Below are 27,014 nucleotides of genomic sequence, written 5' to 3'. Positions count from 1 at the left end.
CTGTTGGCTAAGCCGGGTTCCATGCAGCAGAGTCCAAGATGGTGGCGCTCAGGGCTCGGAAGGATGGTTCGGCGGCGGTGGCCGCGAAGAAGCTCTTGGTCGCCGTGTGTCTGTGCCTGAGCAGCCTCTTCCTCTCCCCGGCAGACGCCACAGGCCAGGCGGAAAGCGGCGGCGCTTCCGGGGCGGCGGTGCCTCACCGGCGGTTCGAATACAAGTACAGCTTCAAGGGTCCGCACTTGGTGCAGCCGGACGGATCTGTGCCCTTCTGGGTGCACACGGGCAGTAAGTAGCCCTCTCATTCCCCAAGGGGGGGAAACGGGTCTTCTTTTGACCTTGCGATCGGCTTGGGAATCTATTCTGAAGGATCAAGCGATTAGCCTTGGAGTGCAGCTCGGGAAGGCAGGGGCCTCTGGGCATACGCAGAGTGCAGCTGGCTTGGGTTGGCGGCTCATCTTAGCTTATCCGGGGCTCTTGGTTGGCTTATAAATCAGGGAAGCGATTTCTCTGTAGTCTTAATAGGAACATTTATTTATTTTTTATTTATTTAGTTTGTCAAACATGTACGAGATAACAGGTATAAGTATAAACATGATTAGGAATACATGAAATGGGTACGAATGAATGGGGACAGGAGGGCAGGGACGTTAGGCACCCTGGTGCCCTTTTGCACACCCCCTTACAGACCTCTTAGGAATGGGGTGAGATCCACGCTAGACAGTTTAAGGTTGAAGCTGTGAGGGTTTGAGGATGTAACAACAGAGTCGGGTATTGCATTCCAGGCATTGACTATTCTGTTGCTGAAGTCCTAGTTTCTGCAATCGAGTTTGGAGCTGTTAACCTTGAGTTTGTACCTATTGTTTGCCCATGTATTATTGCAGTTGAAGCTGAAGTAGTCAATGACAGGTAGGACAATTTGTAGCAGACAATTTTATGTACTATGCTTGACCTTAATCGGCGTAGTTCCAGGTTGTCCAAGCCCAAAATGTCATGCCTGGTTGCATAAGATATTCTGTTGCAAGCAGAAGAGGACTCTTCTCTTGAATGTCCGACATACGGTGTGAATTCCGGGCAGAAAAGAACGGTTTAGGGGAATGAAAAAAAAATCGATTCTTTCTTGCATCACCATCTTATCTCTAAAGGTAACATCCAGCCTTTGTGAGCTGTTGCCTCATCTTTCTTTAATACAAATGGGTGTAAAGAAGGAATAGACATTTTTGTTTCTCAATCCCAGAGGTGGGTTGGGAAGAGAGAGAGAGAGAGAGAGTGATTGGCCCAAAGTTACGAAGTTATCTGTTTGGGTTTAAAGAATTATAAAGTATTCTTTCACAACTTGCCCTTCAGGGATAAATAGTGCGAAGAATCCTGTGATCCAGATATGATTTATGTTTCTTAACGGGAGGAAGCCCCATTAATCACTCTTGGACCATTAGCTCAGACATATTGCCTTCTCCTGCACTGATTCATCTTCTAAAACCCTAATTCTTTGCCTTTGAGGATAGAATAAGAAAAGTGATTACTTGATCCAGAATTTCTTTGCCTGGCAAAAGCCAAATGTTCCTCTGCTTGATGAGTCCCAAAGGTGCTTTTTCAAGAGGCAATTGGGACAACCATGAGCTGGATGAATGAAAATCTCCATAGGTATTTAGCTCTGCTTGATGAGAATATCTGGAAAAGAAAATCAGTTTGCTGTAGTAGTTAAAGTGCTGGTCTATCACCCAAGAGACTGTGAGTGCTAGTCCCACTTTAGGCATGAAAGTGAACTGGGTGACTTTGGACCAGCCACTCTCTCTCAACCCAACTGAATACTCAGAGTTGTTGTTCTGGTGACAATAGGAGTAGGGAGGAGTATTAGGAATCTTTGTCACCCTGAGTTGTTTATAAAAATAATGAAGGCAATGTATAAATAATAAATTTGATGCTCTGAGTAGATAAGCATTAGTCCACATTACCAATGTTTTGGAGCAACCTAATACAAACCAGGGTAAGTAGGACACAAAATATTAAAAAGTTCCTGGGCAAATATGTTCTTGTTAGTTGCGAAATCATATCCAACCCATTGTGACCCCATAGACAACATTCCTCCAGGTCTTCCTATCCTCGACCGTCCTCTGGAGTCCATTTAAACTCACACCTACTGCTTCGGTGACTTCACCCAGCCACCTCATTCTCTGCCGTCCCCTTCTTTTGCCCTCAGTCTTTCCCAGCATTAGGCTCTTCTCCAGTGAGTCTTTCTTTCTCATTAGGTGGCCAAAGTATTTGAATTTCATCTTCAGGATCCAGCCATCTAAAGAGCAGTCAGGGTTGATCTCCTCTAGGACTGACCGGTTTGATCACCTTACAGTCCAAGGGACTTGCAGGAGTTTTCTCCAGCTTCATAGTTCAAAGGCCTCAATTCTTTGGCGCTCAGCCTTCCTTATGGTCCAAATTTCACAGCCATACATTGCAACTGGGAAAACCATAGCCTTGACTATACACACTTTTGTTGGTAGGGTGATGTGTCTGCTTTTGTGTATGCTGTCTAGATTTGCTATAGCTTTCCTCCCCAGGAGCAAGCATCTTTTAATTTATTGGCTGCAGTCCCCATCTGTGGTGATCTTGGAGCCCAGGAAAATAAAATCTGTCACTACCTCCATTTCTTCCCCATCTATTTGGAATTGAGAGGGCTGGATGCCATGATGTAAATGTACTCATATTCAAATTAAACTCAGATGCATATTACTGTATACCAGTGTTTTTCATACTTGGCTACTTTAAAATGTATGGACGTCAACTCTCAGAGTTTCCCTGGCTAGGGAAATCCACACACCTTTTGAAAAACATTGCTGTATTTTTAAAAAATAACAATTTTTGCAACATATGATATAATGAGATTTTAATTACTGTTCCAAGTGATCATATACTCACCATATTATATGTAGCAATAAATTATATATATATATAGTCTCTTGCTGCAGATTCCATAAAGTCTCATGTTAGATGAGTGGAATGAGAATTTTGTCTCCTATACTGACAAAGATACTCTTTTCCTTACTCTCAAACCCTGCAAGTAGCCCCCCTCCCTCTGGTCTTTCTATTCCATATTTATTTAACATTGTCATTGAAAAATCTAAAAGTTGTGCCTCTCCTTCTTGAGAAACTAAATTAATTCAATCATTGAAACCAAACTTCTACATCTGTCATAGCTGAGAAGTCTCCCAGCTCTTTTGTTAACAGTTTTTCCATTATAGCAGGTGATGGCATTCTTGGCACTTTTGCCTTTTTGGCATAATGTATCGGCACAGATACCATCATACTTTATTGTTAAAGATTATGATGTGCTTAAATTATAATTTGTAAAAGATTTAGGTTTTCAGGGCCTGCTGGAAGAGTAACCCTATTTCAGCTATTTACTGTTTCCATAGGGAATTCTGCTGTTTTCTAAGGCAGATGACTAATAATCATCTTTCATTATAGGAAATCAACCATATGATATGGCATTGAGTGTGAAGGTGTTTCAATAAGAGATCTCTGGATCCCTGGTTCCTTCAGGGAATTAAATTCATTTTTTTTCTGCTCTATTTTGGAATTACTCTATTACATAAGATGGCTAAATTTGAAACAATAGCCTTCTGCCTTTACTCTTTATAGCTAGAAGTGCCTTTTGTTTGTGTTCGTGTTGACTTGTGACTACAGGATGATAATTTATATTCTGCCATATGGCTAGGATTCATGTGAACTGACGGCAAATGTGCTCCATTGGATACAGCAACTTTAGCATAATAACATGCTTTCGTTTCTTCTTTATCCTGTCTAGATTGGAAGTTAAAGATCAGATTTTGCAGAGTGGCTTGTTCATATATGTCAAGTATAAAAAGTGTGACTGAATATCTTTATGTTCATACAATATGTAAAAACTAAGCTGATGTCTTTAGTTTTTTTGTCTGTCAATCATTTCTTGATCATTTGCCGTTCCATTTCATGTTCTTGAGTAGCTGAGTCAAATTTTGGAATTGACAGTATAAACTCTGGCTATATGGTGATTCGTTACTATCTACAGCAGGGGTGTCTTTGGCAACTTTAAGACTTGTGGACTTCAATTTCCAGAATTCAAAGAGTTGAAATTCACAGTTCCCAAGGCTGGACACCCCTGATCTCTAGAATGTGAGACAGCCTTGTCCCGCTTTACATATGAACAGAACACCCATTCCTGGTACATAGACACACTTTTCAGTTGTTTATCTATTCTGGTTTATAATAAATTGTTTATCTTAAAAATGGTTATTACTTTTGAACTCTGTTTTTGGTGGACAACTGACTCTAGGCTTTACTTCTTCTTTTTTAAGTAACGTTGACTTTTTGTTACTGATTAAATCAACACTTGAAATACAAAGCGAATTAACGCCAATTGGACAAAAACTAGCATTTAACGTAATAGCCTTTTAAGTTAGAACTGAAGAACAGCTAAGAAAGTGCTGTGTTAATCTTTAAAACAATTTGTTTTAAACAATTATCATGTTTCCTAACACCTCCTAGAATATAGTATTGGGATTGAAGAGCAAGATTTGGTATGTGTTTACTGCAACCTGCAAAATGTAATATAAAATCCATATTGTGATCTACAGACAACCTGCCTTTCATTTATGAAAATTGATCCTTTGAAATCTTGTTTTCTAGAACAGGGATCCCCAATCCCTGGTCCATGGACCAGCACAAGACCGCAACATGCCAGGAACTGGGCTGTGCAAACAAGCAAAGCCCCATCCGGGGGATGCAGGCAGCACATGAAACCATGCACACCCCGTTCCGCGGAAAAACGTATCTCCACCAAACTGGTCCCCAGTGTCCCAAAGGTTGGGGGCTACTCTTCTAGACTATGTACAGTAGCTTAGCTTGGGAATAGCACAGCGTGTGTGTTTTTCCCCACTGTGATAAGATTAGGAGTTTCTTTGGATTAGGTCCTAAATTCCTTTCATCTTGGTGATTCTGAATACAGTATCTGCCTTTGTAAGAGCTGAATAGAACAGAATAGAATAGAATTCATTATTGGCCAAGTGTGATTGAACACACAAGGGATTTGTCTTTGGTGCATATGCTCTCAGTGTACATAAAAAGACAAGATATATTCGCAACGAATCATAAGGTACAACCCTTAATAATAGCCATAGGGTAAAATAAGCAATCAAATCATACTAGGAAACAATATAGGTTCCACCACAAAACCGCGGACGACAAAATCGCGGTCGACGAAAGTGCGTATGTGACGTCATCACAGCGCGACGAAAAAGATAGAAAAATGTAAAAATAAAGCGAAAACCTTACCCTAACCCCCCCAAACCTAACCCTAAACCTAACCCTTAACCTAACCCTAAACCTAACCCTTAACCTAACGAAAAACCTAACGCTAACCCTTAACCTAACGCTAAACGTAACGCTAACGCTCTAAACCTAACCTTAACCTAACCCTTAACCTAACGCTTACCTTTATGTGAATCGGCTTGCTGTAATTTAATTTTTATTTCAATTTTTCGATCTTTTTCGTTGCGCTGTGATGACGTTACATACGCGATTTCGTCGACCGCGCTTTTGTGGAACGCGGTTTTGACGGGTCACGTCAATATAAATCATAAGGATACAAGCAACAAAGTTACAGTCATACATTCATAAGTGGGAGGAGATGGGTGATAGGAACGATGAGAAGACTTATAGTAATAGTAATGCAGACTTAGTAAATAGTTTGACAGTGTTGAGGGAATCTTTTGTTTAGCAGAGTGATGGCATTCAGGGGGAAAAAAGCTCCTTGTGTCTAGTTGTCTTGGTGTGCAGTGCTCTATAGTGTCATTTTGAGGGTAGAAGTTGAAACAATTGATGTCCAGGATGCGAGGAGTCTGTAAATATTTTCACAGCCCTCTTTTTGATTCGTGCAGTGTACAGGTCCTCGATGGAAGGCAGGTTGGTAGCAATTGTTTTTTCTGCAGTTCTAATTATCCTCTGAAGTCTGTGTCTGTCTTGTTGGGTTGCAGAACCAAACCAGTCAGTTATAGAGGTGCAGATGACAGACTCATTTATTCCTCTATAGTCTTATTTATTTCATTTTGCTTTTTAATTTGGATGAGTCAGAGAGAAGCAAGTAACCGAGAATCACTCACTGCGGTCCAGGGTCCAATAGGGCTGCGAACCTGGATGTTCCCAAGCAAAGTGCTGGCTCTCTGATATGGCACAATGGCACTGCTGTTTAATGCAACATTGTTCTTGCTTGGATGTGCCCGATTCACGCCAGATCTAACTCTATAATGTCCACAAACTGTTTGGTCTCCACATCCCAGATCTACAAATGTGTCTCAGGACTAAAGTGGGCCGAAGCTACAGTCTTACAATTTGCAAAGCTAACTCAAGTTCCCAAAGCACTCCCCAGTTTAGAAATTTCTTGTAAATTTGAAACCTGGGAAGTGGGTTGGAAAATAGCTATTCTGAGCTTTTAAAGTTCAGATTTTAAAATCTTGAGTGCTTTTGTATTCCTGATGACTAGCCTTGTTCATTGTGGTCAATGGTAACAAGTAATCCTTGAATTATGGCCACAGGTGGGATTGAAATTCTATCACAAAGTGATGCAGTTGTTAAGTGAGTCTTTCAGCCCCACTTATTTCACAAGGTTGTTGTGGACAAAATAGGAGAGGAATATTTAAGTACGTTGTTTCCTTGAGTTAGTACAGGGGTCAGCAGCCTGCGGCTTGAGCTGCATGCGGCTCTTTCATCCCTCTGCTGCGGCTCCCTGTCGCTAGTCCGCTCCACAATTGATAGGGCTTTCGGTTAGGACAGGTAGAGGAAAAAGGATGCTGCGCTAGGAGGAGACTCTATGGTGGGGGAACCAGATTTCCGGTCGGCTCCAGAATTAAACAGGGGGCTTCTGGTTAGGACTGTGGTGGCTCTTTGAGTGTTTAAGGTTGCCAACCCCTGAGTTAGCTATAAAAAAACAATAAAGACAGGATTAAAAAAATCTAATGTACAAATATTTTGGAGTTCTTTTAACAAGTATGGTTTTTAACATACCACTAAAAATGGTGACCTTCCTTTTTAGATGCTATCCCCAGTGCTGATCAGATCAGAATAACTCCTTCGTTGAAAAGCCAAAGAGGATCCGTATGGACAAAAAACAAATCCATATTTGAATATTGGGAAATTGAAGTGACCTTCCGAGTGACTGGAAGAGGGCGAGTAGGAGCTGATGGATTGGTATGTCATACCAGCTGCAGTTTGCAAACGCTGGGTTGGAGGTTAGCAAGCCCGCGTTCGAGACCCAAGTGCTGCTGCGTGGCGGGCTGAGCTCTTGTCATTTGCTCCAGCTCCTTGATGGGGGCATGAAAGGAGCCCCCACAGGTTCCTGGTAGTGGGCAATAGTGATATCACCCACTAATAATCCTTTCAAGAATCCTTCCCAGAAGCGCCTTAACTGGTGCCTCCAACATGAAACAAGATAAGAATGGGGTCAGGAAACATGGTGGTTGCATGAATTGGAGGGCCTACAATTTGCTTAGATTTCCATGTGTCTGAACAGGCAATCTGGTATACTGAAGGACAAGGATTGGATGGCCAAGTTTTTGGTGCAGCAGATAATTGGAATGGTGTTGGCATCTTCTTTGACTCCTTTGACAACGATGCAAAGGTGAGTGAGAGGACATTGAGGTTTATGCTGTGGGTTGAACTTCAAATAATTTCTGTGGACCTACTTGATTTTTAAGTCTTCATATCTTCTCCCATCTTTATGCTGCTTTTTATTTCCTTCTCTCTCAGAAAAACAACCCTGCGGTGATTGTTGTCGGCAATAATGGCAAACTCCATTATGACCATCAAAAGTAGGTTGAATTTGATCTGATCTATCTTGGTTTTCCAGAAGAGGGGTGTGTGTGTGTGTGTGTTTGTTTGTTTTGTCTATTTATTAATTTTTTGCTGAGTGGATAGAACAAATAACTTGGGTTCCAAGTATTGGAAAAATTTGAAAGTTATAAAGTAGAGTGCACAGAACCGTAACTATTAGTACTGCTTCGTTTATCTTTTTTCTTAAGTTATGAACTTCTCACCTCCATGACAGCTCTCAGTGGTGTACAGTAATAAAGCCATTATTTTAAAAAGTGCAAGTAGAAACGTACAGGTGAGTGGAACAAGGAAGACCATTCTAAAAACAATACATTCTAAAAACAACATAGCACAGGAGGTCGCCTGCATTCTAGAAAGAGTGCAGAGAAGAGCGACAAAGATGATTAGGGGCCTGGAGACTAAAACATGAAGAATGGTTGCAGGAACTGGGTATGTCTAGTTTAATAGAAAGAAGGACTGGGGGAGACATGATAGCAGTGTTCCAATATCTCAGGGGTTGCCACAAAGAAAAGAGAGTCAAGCTATTCTCCAAAGCACCTGAGGGCAGGACAAGAAGCAATAAGTGGAAACTAATCAAGGAGAGAAGCAATCTAGAACCAAGGCAAAATTTCCTGACAGAACAATTAAATAGTGCCTCCAGGAGTTGTGGGTGCTCCAACCCTGGAGGTTTTTAAGAAGAGATTGGACAACCATTTGTTTGAAATGATATTGGGCAGGCATGTCCAAAGTCCAGCCCCGGGGGCCCAATTGCAGCCTGTTTTCAAATTTTGAGCAGCCTGTAGCCTCTTCGCTCCGCTAGAGTTATTTGTTTAGTCTTTCATAAAATAGTTCATTTGCATTGAATATTAATGGTTCAAAGAATGTCAGGCTGAACGGTCGGCCCCACACATTTTCACTTCACCAAATGTGGCCCTCCTTGCAAAAAGTTTGGACACCCCTGGTATAGGGTCTCCTGCCTGAGCAGGGGGCTGGACTAGAAGACCTCCAAGGCCAACTCTTTCATTCTGTTGTTTTAAGGGCTTTTTCAAACATGGTCAGTGTGGGGGGCCAGACAGATCTCAGGGAGAAGGCTGTTCTGGAGGGGAGATGCTACAAAGATAAAGTTTACTTCCTAGGTCCCATCACAGGACTGATTAACTGATGGAATCTGGTGTATACTAACTGTGCCAGATCATACAGGATGGGCAGGAAGAGAGAGCGTTGCTTAGATTTCCAGTCCCTATACTGGTGATAAGTAGCAGTTCTGGTTAACTGGAAATCTACTGGGAACCAGTATAGCTTGCAAAGCAAAGATGTTCCATGATGTGAATGTCCACAATTAATTGCCTGTTGTCTCTACATTCTAGACCAGTTACTGCTTCTCAGTGGTTTTCAAGGGCAGCTCCATGTAGAGCAGATTGCAGTAGTCCACTCATAAGGTGACCAAAGCATGAGCAGTTGAATTACCTTGAAATTCATTTCTTGGTCCCCAGTCCAAGTGGTGCAAGTTCAATTGCTAGAGCAGCTTAGATCGTTTTTGTCACTTCTCTCTAAAGTGAAATTCCATCCCACTTCCTTATCCTTCCCATCAAACTCCTTAAAATTTTGGCTCAATTCCTCTTTGCCACTCTATTCCCTACGATTCATCTCCTCAGCTCATACTTCACCAACTTCTCATCTTGTGTGCCCATGATGCCAGTCTTTTGCTTTCCTCACCATGAAATGCCAGTCCAACTAAGGACATACCCAGTGTTAATTCTGGGAGTAGTGGTCTTTTGAGAAGATTTATCCATTGTTCCCAGGTTTGTTTATTTGTTTCATGAGCCTTACCACATCCATTCCAGTTTCAAAACTGACATCTTAATGACGAATGTGTGCTAATGCATGCCACAATAAACAATATGCAACAAAGATGATTAGGGGACTGGAGACTAAAACATATGAAGAACGGTTGCAGGAACTGGGTATGTCTAGTTTAATAGAAAGAAGGACTAGGGGTGACATGATAGCAGTCTTCCAATATCTCAGGGGTTGCCACAAAGAAGAGGAAGTCAAGCTATTCTCCAAAGCATCTGAGGGCAGAACAAGAAGCAATGGGTGGAAACTAATCAAGGAGAGAAGCAACTTAGAACTGAGAAGAAATTTCCTGACAGTTAGAACAATTAATCAGTGGAATAGCTTGCCTCCAGAAGTTGTGAATGCCCCAACACTGGAAGTCTTTAAGAAGATGTTGGATAGCCATTTGTCTGAAACGGTATAGGGTTTCCTGCCTGCAGGGGGTTGGACTAGAAGACCTCCAAGGTCCCTTCCAACTCTGCTATTGTATTGTATAATAACCAGACTTCCTCTTAATCCAGGTTTAGACATTATACATTATGTCATGGTTTAAGGTGTTGTTTGGTGAGATGAGATTGTAGTTTTTTATTCATTGAATACAAGTAGTCCTCAATTTACAACCATTTACTAAGTGACCATTCAAAGTTAACAACCAAAAAAAACCCCCACCTGCGAAAATTTACTTAGGACCGGTCCTCACTTTATGCCCATCGAAGCATCCTTAAAGTCTCATGATCAAAACTCAGGTGCTTGAAAACTGGCCTGTTTTTACAATGGTTGCGATGTCCCAGAGTCATGTGATCACCATATGTGACCAGCAGGTTCCCAAAAGTCAATGGGGAAAACCAGATTCACTTAACGACCACTGATTCCGTGAACCACCACAGGGATTCACTTTAAAAACCATGGCGAAAAGGCAAAGGGGGAATTCTGGTCCCCATTCTGGTCGTAAGTCAAGGACTACTTATAGACGGCTTCTATTTTTGTATTATTCAGATGGACCATATGTCATGTAGATGGGTTTTCGTTTTCATCTGTGGCTTATCCTGACTAAGTTTGTATTGATAAGAGGTTTCTCTTTTAAAGCGATGGGTCCACCCAAGCGTTGGCATCATGCCAAAGAGATTTTCGTAACAAGCCTTATCCTGTCCGTGCAAAAGTTGTTTACTATCAGAAGATACTCTCTGTAAGTAACTTCAGCTCTCGTTCTACTTCCCTGTATGCATATTTAATGATGTGGTTTTTGAATAATCGGAACTCGGGAGTTAAAAGTATATTTTGGGGGTGGGAAGAGAAATCTGGCAGTCATCATGTATCACAAGTCGATAAGATCTTTCAGATCTTTCTCCGTCCCTGGACGCAAAGCTTGCGACCCAGAAACAGACTGTTTTATCTTGGAGGACAAAAGAGATTTTTTTATGTACTTTAAAACAACATACTGGCTGAGGATGATAATTGAAAAAAAGCTGTCTGACATAATTTAGTATTCCTATCAAATGATTTAGGTCACAGGACTGGTGGGAAAAGCCTTAGTTGCATACAGATTTACTAGGTAGACCAGGGTCTATAGAGATTCTTAATTATTTAGGTCATGTTTGTCCCAAAGGTGCTTTTCCAAAAGGCAACTGGACTTTCTTGGGTTTTTTCCTTGAAAACGTTTCACTTCTCATCCAAAATGCTTCTTCAGTTCGTAAACCAGTCCTGCAGTTCCATGGGCTGAATGCAGCCCTGGGTAGCTAGTGAGGCGGCCCCACGCGATTGTAAACTTTTAACATTATTATGTGATTTAGCAATAGCAATAACACTTGGACTTATATACTACCTTACCAGTGCTTTATAGCCCTCTCTAAGCGGTTTACACAGTCAGCCTATTGCCCCTAACAATCTGGCTCCTCATTTTACCCACGGAAGGCTGAGTCAACCTTGAGCCTGTGAGAATCGAACTGCCAAACTGCTGGCAGTCAGTCCTGTAGTCTAACCACTGTATCCCCACGGCTCTTTATATTTATATACATTAACTATTATAGATTTTATATGCCATCCAAGACAATTCCTCTTCGCTCTGTGCAGCCTAGGCAAGTCAAAAGATTGGACAGCCATGTAGTAGACCATTGGCCTAATTCTACATCAAATGGATTCGTCTCTGTCTCTTTTTCTTCCAAGGTCTTAATAAACAATGGCTTTACTCCAGACAAAGAGGACTACGAGTTTTGTGCCAGAGTTGAAAACATGGTGCTGCCTACTCAAGGTTACTTTGGCATCTCCGCAGCAACGGGTGGCCTCGCAGGTGACTTTTACCATTCAAGTTACCTCTCCCCTGATGATTTTGCCCAAGAAATGAGTTATCTTGTTGGGATAGATAGATATTGAGTCAAAATGCCTGCAGACTTAATATCTGTTTTTAAAAAAGCTGAAGCTGACACAAAGATGGTCATCTTTTTGGGTAGCAGCCAGTGGTGGGTTACGACCGGTACGCTCCGGTTCAGGCGCACCGGTGTCTGCCGGTAGTACCAGGTACCATTCCGGTACGGTGCTGCGGAGTGTCCGTCCCCCCCCACTCCTTACCTGTATTTAAGCTGTTTGAGGCTTCCGCGCACACATATGGAGCATACGGCACCTGTGCGGTGCATCGCCAAACAGCTGGAGCATCATGGGCGGTAAGTACGCATGCCCGTGCTGCATGCATGCTGCATGCGTTGATGTGGACACCCTACCCCATTGCACTGTACCGGTTACAACAGGATCCGAAACCACCACTGGTAGCAGCAGAAAAATTAAGTAGACTGAGTGTATGGGGTCAAGAAATTGTCCTCTTGGCACTTGTTTACACCAGGTGGAAGATGACAGGTGTGTCCTTTTCACCCAGTGGTTGGTTGAAGGCGGTATGTCCCAGTACGGGCGTACTGGAGTCTGCCCAGAGCACCGGATACCGTTCCGGTGCTCCAGAGGGCCCACCTGCCCGCCCGAGCTCCTTACCAGTCTTTTAAGTCTTCGGTGCTTCTGCGCACGCGCGTGGCATACACAGCCCCTGCACGACGCTCCGCTGAGCAGCTGGAGCGTCACAGAGGTGCTAAGACGCATGCATGTGTGATGTGCGCGTCCATGTGGACGCCGCCGGGTCAGTTCCAAATGTACCAGTTGGAACGGGATCCGGAACACACCACTGGCCACGCCCTAATCTAAATTGAAGGTGTGTTCAAAGGACTGGATATTCTCAGAAAAAGAATTCATGTTTCTTTTCATGTCCATTAATCTCTCGGTCTGCTTTGAAATCTGTCCAGCTCATTATTCCATGGATCTTGTAGGAGAGGACTACAGTTTAGAGGAATGTAAGCTCAAAGCAGCAGTAATACCTTGGAACCAGTGGTGGGTTCCGGGGCCCGGCGTCCACCACATGAACGCGCGTAGCACATGCATGCATCTTTACCTCTTGTGACGCCTCCACAAGCCTCTGAGGCTCCAGCTGCTTGGTGGAGCGTCACGCAGGTGCCATGCGCGGAACCCCCAAAGAGCTCAAATACATGTGAGGAGTCGGGCGGGTGGATGCGCCCTCCGGAGCACCGTACCGGAACCGTGTCCAGTGCTCCAGCAGGCACCGGTACGCCCGTACCGGGGCGTACCGCCTGCAACCCACCACTGCTTGGAACCCAGCTATGCTCTGGTACAATAAGGAAGGCAATGTCTCCCAACTTTTAGTCCATTTTAAGATGTCTGAAAGTCTCAGAATTCCCCAGCCATTAATGCTGGCTGAGGAATTCTGGGAGCTGAAGTCCAGACATCTTAAGAGGGTCAAGGTTAAGAAAGTATTTGACTTAACTCCTCAAATGAAAAGAAAATGTCATGACTAAATTCCAGACCATAAGATGTTTTGGATGACCAATATTTGAAATTCACCTTTAAGTCTGCAGAGAACTAGAATTTGCCCTTGTGATTCAGCAATTTTTTTAATTATTTTACAAAGTCTTCCAAATCATTTACTGAAACCTAAAATTGTAGGAAACTCCTTTGCTTCCTTACCTTCTGCTTTTTGTCAATATGTGATAAATATGCACATCTGGTTTAGACATTTGTCTGTCTGTCTGTCTGTCTGTCTGTCTATCGACACAAATTTCCTCCCACATGATTAGCAAAGCATAGCTTGCTAGAATGAGGAGTAAAAGTCCATTCATGATTACTTGCTGTTGTTTGATGTGGATCCCATCTCATTAGTCCACAGTTAATGAAAGTGTGTTGCCAATCTTGGCCATAGACAAACATTCATGTACTCAGCGTTCCTAATGTTGGCCTTTGTGCTCCCAGCCAGATAATGTGCGAAATGAGATGTCTTTTTTGATTTTTTACATCATTCTACTGAGTTAAGATAATGTAGACGAATTCTTTTTGACACATTTCTGAATTTTTTTTTAAATCTAGATGATCATGATGTCTTGTCATTCCTGACATTTCAATTGACGGAGCCTGGAAAAATGACGGTAGGTGTCTTTGGATTATATATTTGTTCTGCATGCTCACTTTGGAGAGAATTAAGTCTTAAGAATATGCAGAGCGTGCATTCCCAATAAAACAGTAATTTGCAGCTAGGTTGCAGATCAACTAAGTTGAATCTTTGAGTAGGGCGTCTTTCCTTTTTGGGAAAGATAACCTTTTATTTAAAAAAACACAGGCTAATTATAGATTTGTGATGGAATTATAGACTTGTACTATATGTTTGTGGTCTTTCCATCATTGTTAATTATGCCAGGAAAACATGGAAGATTGGAGAGGTCAAAAATGAAAGGACTAGGAGTGTTTTAGCCATAGTCAGGCAGTTCTCGTCACATAATTATGTTCCCAGAAGGAGGAGAATGACATTTCATTCACCCAGACTCCTCCTTTTTTCATCTTTCTTGCTGGCCCTGCTTTTTCTTGGCACTTAAAGCAGCCTTTTCTGTGCACAGACTGGTAGTCTTGGACTTACAATTTCAAGCAACCGCTTGAAATTCTGATGGCCCTACCGGGGGGAGGGGAGAAAGGAATTATGACCCAGATCAAAAGTTCTAACAGTCATCATCCCCTCTAAGGAGGTTCTCGGTCATCCAAGTCATGGTTGTCCCAAAGGTGCTTTTTTCAAGAGGCAACTGGACTTTCTGGTTTTTTCTTTGAAGACGCTTCCCTTCTCATCCAAGAAGCTTCTTCAGCTCTGACAGGATGGTGAGGAATGGAAGGACTGATATTCCTTGAAACAGCTGGTCATTTGCATCCTTTTAGAGAGGTTAAAGCGAAACATCTTCAAAGAAGAAGAAAACCCAGAAAGTCCTGGGTTGGCCATGACCTGTAGGACTGAGAATCTCTACAGACCTCCATTATGGATGTAACTCAAAGATTCTGTACACTTCTCATGGATTTAGAGGCTTGATTCAGAAGATTCTGGAATAGCCAGGGTAAAACAAACACCGTGCTTCAGACTTTTCTCATCTCACAAGTGAGGATAAAGTCTGGCAGGAAATAAGAGGTAAAAATCAGGGAATACAGCCCCCATAGTTCCCTTTACATAAAGGCAAACAGGTGTTTCATATGAGCAAGTTCAGCTTCTTCGCACTGTTCCTTGGGCACCCCAAAACGTTAACTCAAGAGTGCCTGATGCCAATAGTGCTTGTCAAATTTTAGGATGCTTTTTTACTCAGAATTGATTTCATAGCCTCCACCAGATGCAGAGATTGCTGAAAAGGACAAAGAGAAATATCAAGAAGAGTTTCAGCATTTCCAGCAAGAGTTGGACAAAAGGAAAGAGGACTTTAAGAAAGAGCATCCGGACACGCAGGGCCAGCCAGGTAAGTGGACAAGGGATGGACTCGATGTAGAAAGCCAAGTCTTCATTGAAAGAATAGCGTTTCTCAACGGGCATTCTTTCCGGTCTGTTAACAGGCAGACAGGATTCTTTCCTAGACAGTCCATGTGAGAATGACTAGAGCAGGAGTGTCAAACTCTATTTCATTGAGGGCCGCATCAGGGCTGTGTTTGACCTCAGACAGTGGGGGGGGGAGGGGGAGACAGTTCAACATCACTTATGTCGGCGCCTGTGGTGGCCCAAGCGTTCTGCCAGCGAAAACAGGCTCCCGGGCTCCCATTTCTGGCTGTGATGGCCTGCAACCACCTGCCAAATGAAATAGAGCTAGGATGGGCCGTGCTGGCACAGGCACCGCGGGCCAGTCGCTCCCTGTTTCCAAGGTGGTCCCGTGAGCCAGATCAAAGCAATCCGGCCCATGGGGTTTGACACCCCTGGACTAGAGGATTCTGTAGTTCTACAATTTTCACGGGGGAATCCAGAATGAAAAATGAAGAAATGATCTTTGCTTTGCAATGCATTCTGTCTGCTATACACACCAGTTCCTTTAGCATATAGGTACACTATGCAGCAGGGAAACTGCACACCGCCCCAAAACATAGTTTAGATGTTTCCAAAACCCCTCCGCAAGTGTGAAGAAAACCAAAACGCTCCTTTTTTGCTTAGTTTTTGTTTTGGGGGTTTGGAAAGGTGTGGGGTTGGAGAGGAAGGAGGTTTAAGAAATGTAATAGGTGCCTTAAAGTTTGCAAAAACCTTAGGAGTCTTGTTTCATTCCTTTAAAATCCTTCTGAACTCCCTTCTGAAGATGGATTTTGGCTTTGCTCATTTCTGGGTTGTGGCTTTTAACATGCCAAGCAAAATTAGTGCAGCCTTCAAACCTGCAAATATTACGAGTTTACCTTTGTCATTTTGCAACTTTATCTCCTGTTTTGGTAATACAATTTTTGTAAAACTGGTTTAAAAGATGAGACGAGACTGAAGTTGCTTTCTGCTATCAATCATTCCATCAGATTCCCTTTGGAAACCACTTGTGGACTTTGTGCCTGTGGTGGGGAAAAAAATGAAACTTTGGGTTTTGCCGATTAGATAGGTTTGATGTTTTATAAAAATGGCTTGTGTACATTATTATACAAAAGTAAAAAGTTGAGGTCTCAGGTTACTACCATATTATACGGTACCAAAAGGAGTCGGAAGTCAACACTTTTCCCCCCTCTGCCCTGCACTTTTTCTCTTCTCTTTTTCCTTCTTTATTTTCATTACCTTTATTTTTCTTTGTATGTTTTGTATTTTATATTTTGACTAGCCAATAACCCACTGTTGCCTGGGTATTTATTTATAGGGGGAAAATATCCAGACCAAACTTAATTTCTTTTTTTAAAATTTTTTATTTTTTAAACAAGCACAAACGGACAGAACAAAAAAAACATTAAAACCACCTTCCATTACAAATTATAGAAAGTGTATCAGTTGGTTATAAAATTTCTATGCATCCCTTCCATAGTCATCACTTACAATTCATATCAAATAGCATATTTTTAAATCAAATATATTTATATATATTACGATTATTGTACCTCAACCTTCATTTGACTATGATTGTTTTTATGAGAAATATTCTAAATTTAAAGTAAAACTATATAATGGCATTCCATTAAATCCTCCTAAAATCATCCAATAACATTACATCTGTATAACATATTCTAAATAAAAATTGGTTATATTTATTATTAAAGCTTTTAAACCTCCTCTCATAGTCTCCATTTGTAGTTTATATAAAATTTCATATTATCAAACTAATATATACAGTATATATGCATTGTTATTATTCATCATTTATTTAACTATAACTATTATCACTTCATTTAATACATAATACTCTAAATTTAATTAAGTTTAACTTAATTTTTATTATACGCTTTCATTACATCAGCCTGTATCTTTCCAGTAATAGTGCAGTCTTATGTCTCTTGCCATTTGTAGCATCAATATTCTGATTACTTTCTTGGTAAGTTTTGTATGGACTTCTCTTCGCAAGTTGTTGTTCATTTCGTATCTTATGAAAACTCAAAACCTTCCATCTGCTCCTTCCATCAGCTTATCTTTGGTTATCACTGGTGCTTATCTCAAGATTTCTCTCCTCACCTCCATCAATTTTTCTCTCATTTCTTCTTCTATACTTTGAAATCTGAAGTAGAGTTCCAGTCCTTCTATCTCCCCTTTCCATATTCCGCTCTTGCCAATTCCAACCACGCTCAGTTTGCTGTCAGTATCCACATTTTTCTTATCTCTTTGATCATTTTTTTCTTCAATTTTTAGAACTCTGTCTTCCACTTTCTTCATTTGATAAGCATCCTCAATTTTTCCATCACATTTTTCTGTTTTGTGTTCTATATTCTCCAATCTCTTCTCAATTTTCTCTGTTACTACTAATAATTTTTGAATTTCAAACATAATCATTTGCAATGTTAAAATTTCTTTTTCCTATTGCGCCATTCTTCCAACTTGTAAACACTGCCACTATAGCATTCAAGGCTTTTTGTTAGATTTCAAGAAAGTTCATTATAATCTTTCAAGTCAAGGCTTTGTCTTCCCTCTAATCCAACTGCTGATAAAACTCCCAAAGAACACCTGTGTAAACAACCTGTGTTCTTCCTATTATCACTCTCAGTAAACAAGCTGAAAAGCCTTGAAGTGTCAAATGATCAAAGAAAAGAAAGAAAAAATAATGTTTCCAAGCCTCCAGCCTCTAAGTGGCAGTGTTACTTCTTTTCCTTCTGTTGTTACAGCCCTCTTTGTATTCCTCTTTATATCTTCTTATGTTCTGAAATTTATAGGAAAAAAAAATTTAAATGGAGAGAAAAAACAATCCAATCGAGCATTGTAAAAAAAAGAAAACTTTTAATCCATAGGTATAAAAAAGAATAAAAAATAGAAAAAGAAAAACTAATCCATTCAGTTTAAAAAATAGGAACCATTTGCAAAAAATCCATCCATAAAAATAAAAATAAAAAAGATAACACACTAAGTTTAATGTGGCTTAATTTCTCCGCCTGCTCTCTTCTGTCTTCAATTTTAATTTAGCTTTATTTTTTGAGGGTGAGGGGTAGTCTGTTTTCTAATAATAAAATTTCCCCACCAATTTGACACACTTTCTCTTTCCGCTTCCTTTCCATTCCGGAGCTGTCCCAACTTCAGCAGCTTCTGTCGTCGGAAATAAGAGCTTCTCCTGGATCAATCAGGGATTTTGTGGTGTCCCTGAGATCAGCAGGACGTACTCTTCTCTATCACCGTCTCTACGGGATGGTTTAGGTCCAAAAGGACCGTCCAGCGGCAGAAATACCAACTGCGATCTTGGAGCTCCAAGATCGCATATCGTGTCAGCTCCTCCCAAACGTAATTTCTAATGTTGGATTTTCCCCTTACCAGAGGGAACCCCCTTGTGGAGTACTGTGAAGCAACTCCACTGCTCTGCACAGTAGAAGCCATTTTACGGCAGTATAGTAGAATCCATTTAAAGGCACAACATACCCACTGCAAACCTATCTCTCCTTTGAAATTGAAATTCTTCATCTGTTCACTTGGACCCAGGTGTTGTTAACTTCACTGACTCATAAATGGAATTTATTTCAGGCACAAATGTACATAGGCGCAATGCTATTAATGAAACATCACAAGGAGACAACTGTTGTTGGGCTTCCCTCTGACTTGTGTGTCTTACTGAAAACGCCCTAGTTAAATTCACATCAAAATACAGCAAGTGGTTAAGTATATGTTTAAATGAAGTTACGTTGGAATCATTTGACCCGCCAGAATTTCCGACTTGTGTGGTTTTGTTTTAAAGTAGATGATATCTTTGAGACGGTAAGTGATCGTGAGCTGAGACAGATCTTCGAAGGCCAAAATCGAATTCACTTGGAAATAAAACAGCTCAACAAGCAATTAGACATGATTCTGGATGAACAGAGAAGATACGTCTCTGCGGTAACAGAAGAGATTTCCAAAAGAGGGTTAAATGTCCCTAGCCATGAAGGACAGGTATATTGTTGGTGCATATATTTACATATGTTATACATCTGTATTTTGACAGTTTTCTCCTTTTCACTAACAGTTCTATTCTGTTTCTTTTTTCTTTTCTTTTTTTAAAATTACAGGCTTCCCAATTAGAACTTGGCAATATCGTAAAAACTCAAGAAGAGGTTCTGAGACAAGTTGGAGAAATGAAGTAAGGATTCATGTGTGAAAGACATAACATACCAGCTTATGTCCAACAAGGGTTTTACATTATTATATAAGATGGTTGTTGAGGTGTGAAATACAACCAATAAGTAGTTCCCTTTCTTTTTTGCTCACTGAAATTCCACATTCTCTGTTTATTCCTAGATGGCCTATCATATACAGGCTTGTTTGTTTTTTTCGTGGCACGACAAAACCGCGCTACGCAAAATAGCGGAGATTAAATCGCGTCACTAAAGTCGCGACGTCATCATCGCGCGTCATCACCGCGGGGACAACAGCGCGGTGACAGAAGGGCGTTCTACATGCTTCGTTCTTTGCTTCCAAAGGTAGCCCTCCTCCTCCAGCTGACAGCGGCAGCAGGCACGGGGCAAAGCAGGCTGCCCAGCAGCAGCAGCCCGCGGGAAGGATCCAGCTCAGCCGCGGAGGGCAGCAGGAAGCCCGCGGGGGGGCCGAGCAGGGCCGCCGACGCTGGCGGCGGAGGAGGACGCGGCAGCGGCTGAGGCTCTCCCGGGGCCGGCGAAGCGGGCTTGCCCGGCAGAGGCAGGCCGCCCTCTTCTTCCTCAACAACATCTCCTTGGATGGGCGGCCGCCGCCACCGGGCAAGCCCGCTTCGCCGGCCCCGGGAGAGCCTCAGCCGCCGCTGCCGCCCGCCCTGCCTCTTCCTCCGGGGGAGGCGCCGGCGGCGGAGGCCGCCCGTCCAAGGAGATGATGTTGAGGAAGAAGAGGGCAGCCTGCCTCCGCCAGGCAAGCCCGCTTCGCCGGCCCGGGAGAGCCTCAGCCGCCGCCGCTGCCGCGTCCTCCTCCGCTTCCTGATGCCCCCCGCGGCTGTGCTGGACCCTTCCCGCGGGCTGCTGCTGCTGGGCAGCCCGCTTTGCCCCGTGCCCGCTGCCGCTGTCAGCTGGAGGAGGAGGGCTACCTTTGGAGGCAAAGAACGAAGCATGTAGAACGCCCTTCTGTCACCGCGCTGTTGTCACGGCGATAGGGTCGTTTTTTTATTAGCGCTTCGGACGCCGCGGATTTGCCTCCGCACTTATGTCGGCGCGGATAAGGGCATCGCGGTTTTGTGGTGGAACCGTTTTTTTAAAGGACTCTTAATGTTACCGACGTAGCAAATGCATTTGAGTTCCTTGTTGCAGTGCATCGGTAAATAAAGTTATATAACATACCGTATTTCTCTGAAAATATGACCCACCTCAATAATAAGCCCAACCCTAATTTTTTTGGGGTGGACCTAATATTACCCATACCCAGAAAATAAGTCCAGGGGGGTGGGCGTGGTCAGCACGAATGGCGGTGCAGCAGGAAGGAAATTATCTGGTTGCAACCCGCTGCCCTGTTGGGGCAGCGCAAATAACACTTTTGCCCTCCTCTTTCTGGGCGCAGCACTTCTGCTTGTTGGGCTGCTTCCCCAAAACCAGCAGCTCCATGGCCAGCTGCTTTTTCCCTCTTTTGGGGGAGGCGAACGGGAGGTTTTTTGGTAAACAGGAGGAAAATGGGGAGCCCACCGTTAATTTTTTTTTTTTAACTTGATCATTTGCTTTTTTGGGAGAAAATAAATGACAAGCCCAGGGATGTAGCTAAAGCCAGGAAAGCAACTAGCACATCGCTGGGCCACAATAATAATTTAGGTTATGAAAAGCTAGGTATAGCTGAAATTGTTATTAATTTTTCCAGTGTATGTCTTTTCTCACAAACTCACTGGGACTTTTAAACTATGTCTGAGATTTTAAAAAATTACATATTTACACCTACACATCAATGCAATTTTGTTCAAGTGATTTTTCCCCATGTTTTTTTAAGAAAAATAAATTTCCATAGAGTCCACAGAAAGTTCAGGTGCATTAAAGGGCCTCTCTGATGTGAGCATTCTTGACTCTCTTTCCAGAAATTCCATGGGAGAAACTCTGCGTCTGGTCACTGGCATTCAGCACCACCCAGCTTCCTCTGGTGGGATCTACGAAACCACACAGCATTTCAACGACATTAAGGAACATCTCCATGTTGTAAAGAGGGATATTGAGCATTTAGTCCAGAGGAACATGGTATCTATTGCTGTTTGTGTCCTAGGGGTTTTTCGGGGGAGGGAGGGAGGAGAGGGGTACCCAAAAGTCAACATGATAGCTGAGACTGGAAATAGCAATAGCAGTAGACTTATATACCGCTTCATAGGCCTTTCAGGCCTCTCTAAGCGGTTTACAGAGAGTCAACATATTGCCCCCAACAATCTGGGTCCTCATTTTACCCACCTCGGAAGGATGGAAGGCTGAGTCAACCCTGATCCGGTGAGATTTGAACCGCTGACCTGCTGATCTAGCAGTAGCCTGCAGTGCTGCATTTAACCACTGCGCCACCTTGGCTCTTACCCTGCCCCCGTTTAATTGCAAAAATGGCAGAGTGCAGCGGGCACACAGTGGTGATGGGAAGAGGTGGGCAGAGCTGGTAGCTGTGGGTAAGCGGGCAGCCAAAGCAACCGAGATAGTGAGAAGTAGATGGACGGAGCAGTTGAAATGAAGGTAGTTCCTTCCAAGAATGGTTTGGAACCAGGTTGATCCTTGCTTTATAACCTCTTTGGCTTCACTCAGCGACACCCGTTGGGATTGCTGGAACTGCCACTGCTAAGCTGAGCCGCCTCATGGGATTTTGCCTAGTGGCCACATCACTTCTGTGATGGAGTTGCCATCCCAGTTAGTGTCATTAAATGAGGACTACCTGAACTGGAAGTTAACTTATACTTCATAAACTACTAGAAGGGAGTACTCAGCTCAGTATTTAATTATTTTAAATTAAAGCTAAATGAAATGTAGGCTTTATTCCAGCCTTAAGCGTTTCTTGGAATGTAGTCTTGATGGTGTCACTCAGAAACCCCTTGGCCTGAAAAAAAAAACAGCTATCAAAACAACGTCAGAGCTTTTTTTAATTGGTTTTCTGTGGTAAATCTACTAAATCCTTTTGATCTAATGAGAAGCATGTCTACGACTTGACGAATTGGCATTTTTAGTGATTTTGGGCCAGTGACAGAATCACGCATACATTAACAGGGCAAGGGCTGAGATCCATCATCTGCTGTTGCATCTCCTTATAGCTGTCCTTTCCTGGCCTTTTAGGATGGGACCAAACACTGATAAAACAAATTCTCCATAAATAGCCTTTCTTGGCAAAGGGGAAGGCAGCCATATTGCGCAGCAGCAGTAATACTAGAGAAGGGGCAGCTGGGAATCTGCACTGTAGTTTGGACGAGGGCAGGGGTCGGCAACCTTAAACACTCAAAGAGCCACAAAGTTCCTAACCGGAAGCCCCCTGTTCAATTCTGGAGCCGACCAGAAGTCTGATTCCCCCACCATAGAGTTTCCTCCTAGCACGGTATCCTTTTTCCTCTATCAGTCCTAACAGAAAGGATTATCAATTGTGGAGCCGACCGGCGACAGAGAGGGATGAAAGAGCCACATGCGGCTCCAGAGCCGCAGGTTGCTTACTCCTAGACTAGTGTATAGTTCACAGTGCATAATCTAAACCAGTTTGGTTTTAAGATTAAAGCACCAGGCTAGAAACTAGGAGCCTGTGAGTTCTAGTCCCGATTTAGGCATGAAAACCAGCTGGATAACTTTGGGCAAACCACTCTCAATCCAAACCACCTCACAAGGTTGTCATGTGGGAAATAGGAAGAAATATTAGGTAGGTTTGTCACTTTGAGTTGTTTATAACAATAATAAAGGAATAAAAATAAAAATACAATATAGTGGTTTTAAACACACAAACATTTTTTTTAAAGCATGCATGCACATCAATCAATCAAAATAGAACTGGAAGGGACCTTGGAGGTCTTCTAGTCCAGCCCTCTGCTCAAGCAGGAGACCGTATACCATTTCAGAGAAGTGACTGTCTAGTCTCTTCTTAAAAACCTCCAGTGATGAAGCATCCACAACTTCTGGAGGCAAAGCTGTTCCACTGGTTAATTGTCCTTACTTGTTAGGAAGTTTCTCCTTAATTCCAGGTTGCTTCTGTCCTTGATTAGTTTCCATCCAATGTTTTGGTTTGTTTTTTGTTTTTTGTCTTGCCTTCTGGTGCTTTGGAAAATAAATTGATCCCTTCCTCTTTGTGGTAGCCTTTCAAATATGCTATCTCATGTGCCGCCGCCCCCCCCCCCCAAAAAAAATCCTTCTTTTCTCTAGACTAGCCATGTCCAAATCCTGTAACCGTTCTTCATATGTTTTAATTTGATTGAGGATCATGTCAATCAAAACTATTTTGAGTACACGCATAGATTTGGCTTGTTGAAAAGCTCAGTTTATTGTTTGTTTTTCAGCCATCAAATGAGAAACCCAAATGTCCAGAGTTGCCACCGTTTCCATCATGTTTATCCACAACCCACTTCTTTATATTTGTAGCAATCCAGACGCTACTCTTTATTAGTTACATCATGTACAGGTGAGTGTCGACTTGAACACACCTTGCAAACAGGGAGGAGCTTTGAGGAATAGAACTGAGTGACTGGCTCAGAAAAGAACTTGGGCTTGTTCTAAGCAAGCCCTAAAAATGTACCAGGCACATAAAATTAAATGGTAAGGAACACACAGGGAGATGCTGCTTATCCCTGGCACTAGTGGGTTTAAGATGCTGGTGCCTTGGCACAAATGCACTTTTGCCATTATGTTTGTGGAGTCTTTGCTATATAAATGCCTAGGAATTTTCAAAAGTGTATTTTAAAAAAAATCCTTATAATTCACATTCTCACTGTCACATGTAACTACCGTATTTTTCGGAGTATAAGATGCACACCCCCCCCCCCACAAAAGGGTGAAAATTTAGGTGCGTCTTATACACTGAATACAGCATTTTTGGCCTCCCGAAACCCCTCCCCACGCATCCCGTTTTTTGCAAATATGGATGTGCAGTGGGTTTTGGAGGCCTACAAAGTGCTCCTGGGGGCTAAGGAGGGCAAAAATGAGGGAAAAGTGGGCCTGTTTTTCTCAAAAACGGGGCTGTTTTTGCCCTCCCCAGCCCCCAGGAGCACTCTACAGGCCTCCCACATCCTCTGCACACCCGGTTTTGCAAACAACGGGCCCTTTTGTCGCCTCCCAACACCCCCCCCATCGCATTGTTGCCCTCCCTGTCTCCCAGGAGCCCTTTGCAGGCCTCTCAAACTCTCTGCATGCCCCTTTTTCACAAAAAATGGGGCATGCAGAGGGTTTGGGAGGCCTGCAGAGTGCTCCTGGGAGACAGGGAGGGCAAAAACCTTTTTTTTTTTCGTGGGAAATAATATTGGTCTAAATGGCTTGGCTTCTGTCAGTCACTTCACTGTGATTTGAAGTAATGGGTAATCTTATTTCAGTAGTTAGCCTTAAGTTGGTTTGGAGATCTTGAAGACTGTAGTGAGCTTAATTATTTCAGATTAAATTTCAGCCCCAGAAGCTTACGGTGGGGGCTGCCCTGTCTCCTCTAAATTTCAGAGCATTCCTGGTTCTGAAAGAATCACTTATTGAGATAGACAAAAAGCTTTCTGAAGTCAGTTGAGCTAATGGATTTATCTTTCTGTTGCGTCTGCAGGACTCAGCAAGAAGCAGCAGCAAAGAAATTCTTTTGATGGCCTCTATTGTGCATTCCAGAGGTGCATGGAAAGCATTGCACTAGTTGGAGAAGAGGGAAGGGATCCTTTAGTGTTGAAAATGCTTCAATATTTTAAATTATTGAGTTCTTACTTAATCAACTACACCGAATAATGGATTGCGATGTTATAAAAATGGACAGATTCCAAGGCAGAAAAAGAGATAAATTCTGTCTTTGAGCATCCAGGAGAAATGGCTGGATGGAAATAATACCTTTACTTCATTGTCAAAATACATCCCAAGTAAGGTCTTGGCACAGGAGTATTTCTCACACTTATTTTTATATTCTGTTTTGGGGAGATCATGGAATTCAGAAAGACTGTATAATAATTGTTGTGTGTCTCAGAGAGGAAGGAAGGCAGACAAGCAGGCATTGGGGTTCTGAAACTGCACCCCACTTTAGACCTATAAGAGGTTGCAATACATATGTAACTTTGTGGGCGACATTAGATGAGCAGAGTTAGAGATTGCCAATTCAACTTTGTTTTTAAAAAAAACAGACTTGGGGAAACAGTGATAAGCAGGGCTTATGAAATGAGGAAGTTGTAAGAACAGCTGAGTCCTTAACGGTGCAGTTTTTCTGGGTAGCAAAAGGTAGGCGGGAAGAAGCTCTTTTTAGCATGTTTTGATACAGTTATTTGTATTCATTGTATTCACACCGATCATAACTTTTGTAAAAGTGTTTTTTTAATCCCTCTTCAACGAAGAGATCCTAGCTTGCATGATCTTGAAAGTCATCTGGCTTGGGGGAATACGGGACAGCCGCGATCTTCAAAAAGGTTATCGTTGAACGTTAAAATTCGAACCGAACTTGCATCGTATTCTTCTTTGGTCCTCTCTCCAAAGCCAGGAATATTGTGTATAGACACTGATGGCATTGGTTATTTTTGTTTTGTTTTTTAAATCAGGCTTCTTCTCCTGTTTTTGCTGAACCGGTATTGTTCTTCATCCTCACGTCTTCTTAAGTCTTAGCCACTTATTCTGTAATCCCCCTTAAGGGAGAACGACAAATGTGATTTTACTCTGCCCTGCATCTTTGCCTGTATAATTTTGACTTGAAACTTCATTTTTTTTACGTGCGTAGAAATTCTAATAGAATAGAGCTTTCCCATATCGTCAAGTGCTCAAATTCCTCTTGAACTTAAAATATTAAAAGGCAAGCAATGCTCACTGTATCCAGTATTACATATTTTGAAGACATTGTTTGCAGTTTTGAGAAACAGAACAAATCTATGCAATTCTTTCCCTTTAAAGATATCGGCAGCGTTATGTTAGGATTGATAAACTGGACGTTTTCCACCAAGTTTTGAAAAACATGTAGCTGCAGAACACCTTCCTACAACTCAAAATTGAGGACAAATAAGCAGACTTTCTCAACCCAAATCACTCAAAAGGACCACGATCCATTCTGTTTCACACCAGCAAATGTTTTTACAGGTGCCTTGGACAAATGAAAACCAAATGTATAGTTGTAAAAATGACCTACTAAATCAAGGGTTTGTGCGATTTGAGTTTTCATTAAAGAAGACACTGCTTTCTTTTGTGCAGAAAAAAGTGGATTCTGTTGCGTTATTTTTCTTTGGAATATGCTTGGGTCATGATGCAAACCTTGTAGATAAAACATCTATATTTTCTTTTTGACATAATGTGAATCTACCCGGCTGAGAATTAAAATATTGAAGCAA

General features: G+C 42.3%; 1 protein-coding gene across 3 annotated transcripts; it reads left to right on the top strand.

Moving 5' to 3' along the window:
* Positions 1–27,014, top strand: LMAN1 (lectin, mannose binding 1). 3 transcript variants are annotated; one of them, XR_015696647.1, is made up of 14 exons: positions 1–282; positions 7,055–7,209; positions 7,532–7,639; positions 7,768–7,829; positions 10,753–10,852; positions 11,830–11,953; positions 14,080–14,138; positions 15,344–15,476; positions 19,332–19,525; positions 19,642–19,712; positions 21,612–21,768; positions 24,030–24,151; positions 25,271–25,571; positions 26,584–27,014. XR_015696647.1 is itself a non-coding variant. In XM_087715374.1 (13 exons), exons 1-13 carry the CDS (start codon positions 39–41, stop codon positions 25,305–25,307), a joined length of 1,563 nt encoding a protein of 520 aa, XP_087571500.1. In that variant the 5' UTR covers positions 1–38; the 3' UTR covers positions 25,308–26,227. The 3 variants fall into 3 exon arrangements, 2 of the variants coding, with proteins under 2 accessions (XP_087571500.1, XP_087571499.1); XM_087715374.1 differs by lacking the exon at positions 26,584–27,014 and having other exon boundaries at positions 19,335–19,525; positions 25,271–26,227; XM_087715373.1 differs by lacking the exon at positions 26,584–27,014 and having other exon boundaries at positions 25,271–26,227.

This window comes from Thamnophis sirtalis, unplaced genomic scaffold, assembly GCF_051295495.1.
Source record: "Thamnophis sirtalis isolate CommonGarterSnake01/CBP01778 unplaced genomic scaffold, rThaSir2_p1.2 scaffold_5, whole genome shotgun sequence".
Classification (NCBI taxonomy): Eukaryota; Metazoa; Chordata; class Lepidosauria; order Squamata; family Natricidae; genus Thamnophis; species Thamnophis sirtalis.
This window is presented reverse-complemented; position numbering and strand designations above follow the sequence as displayed.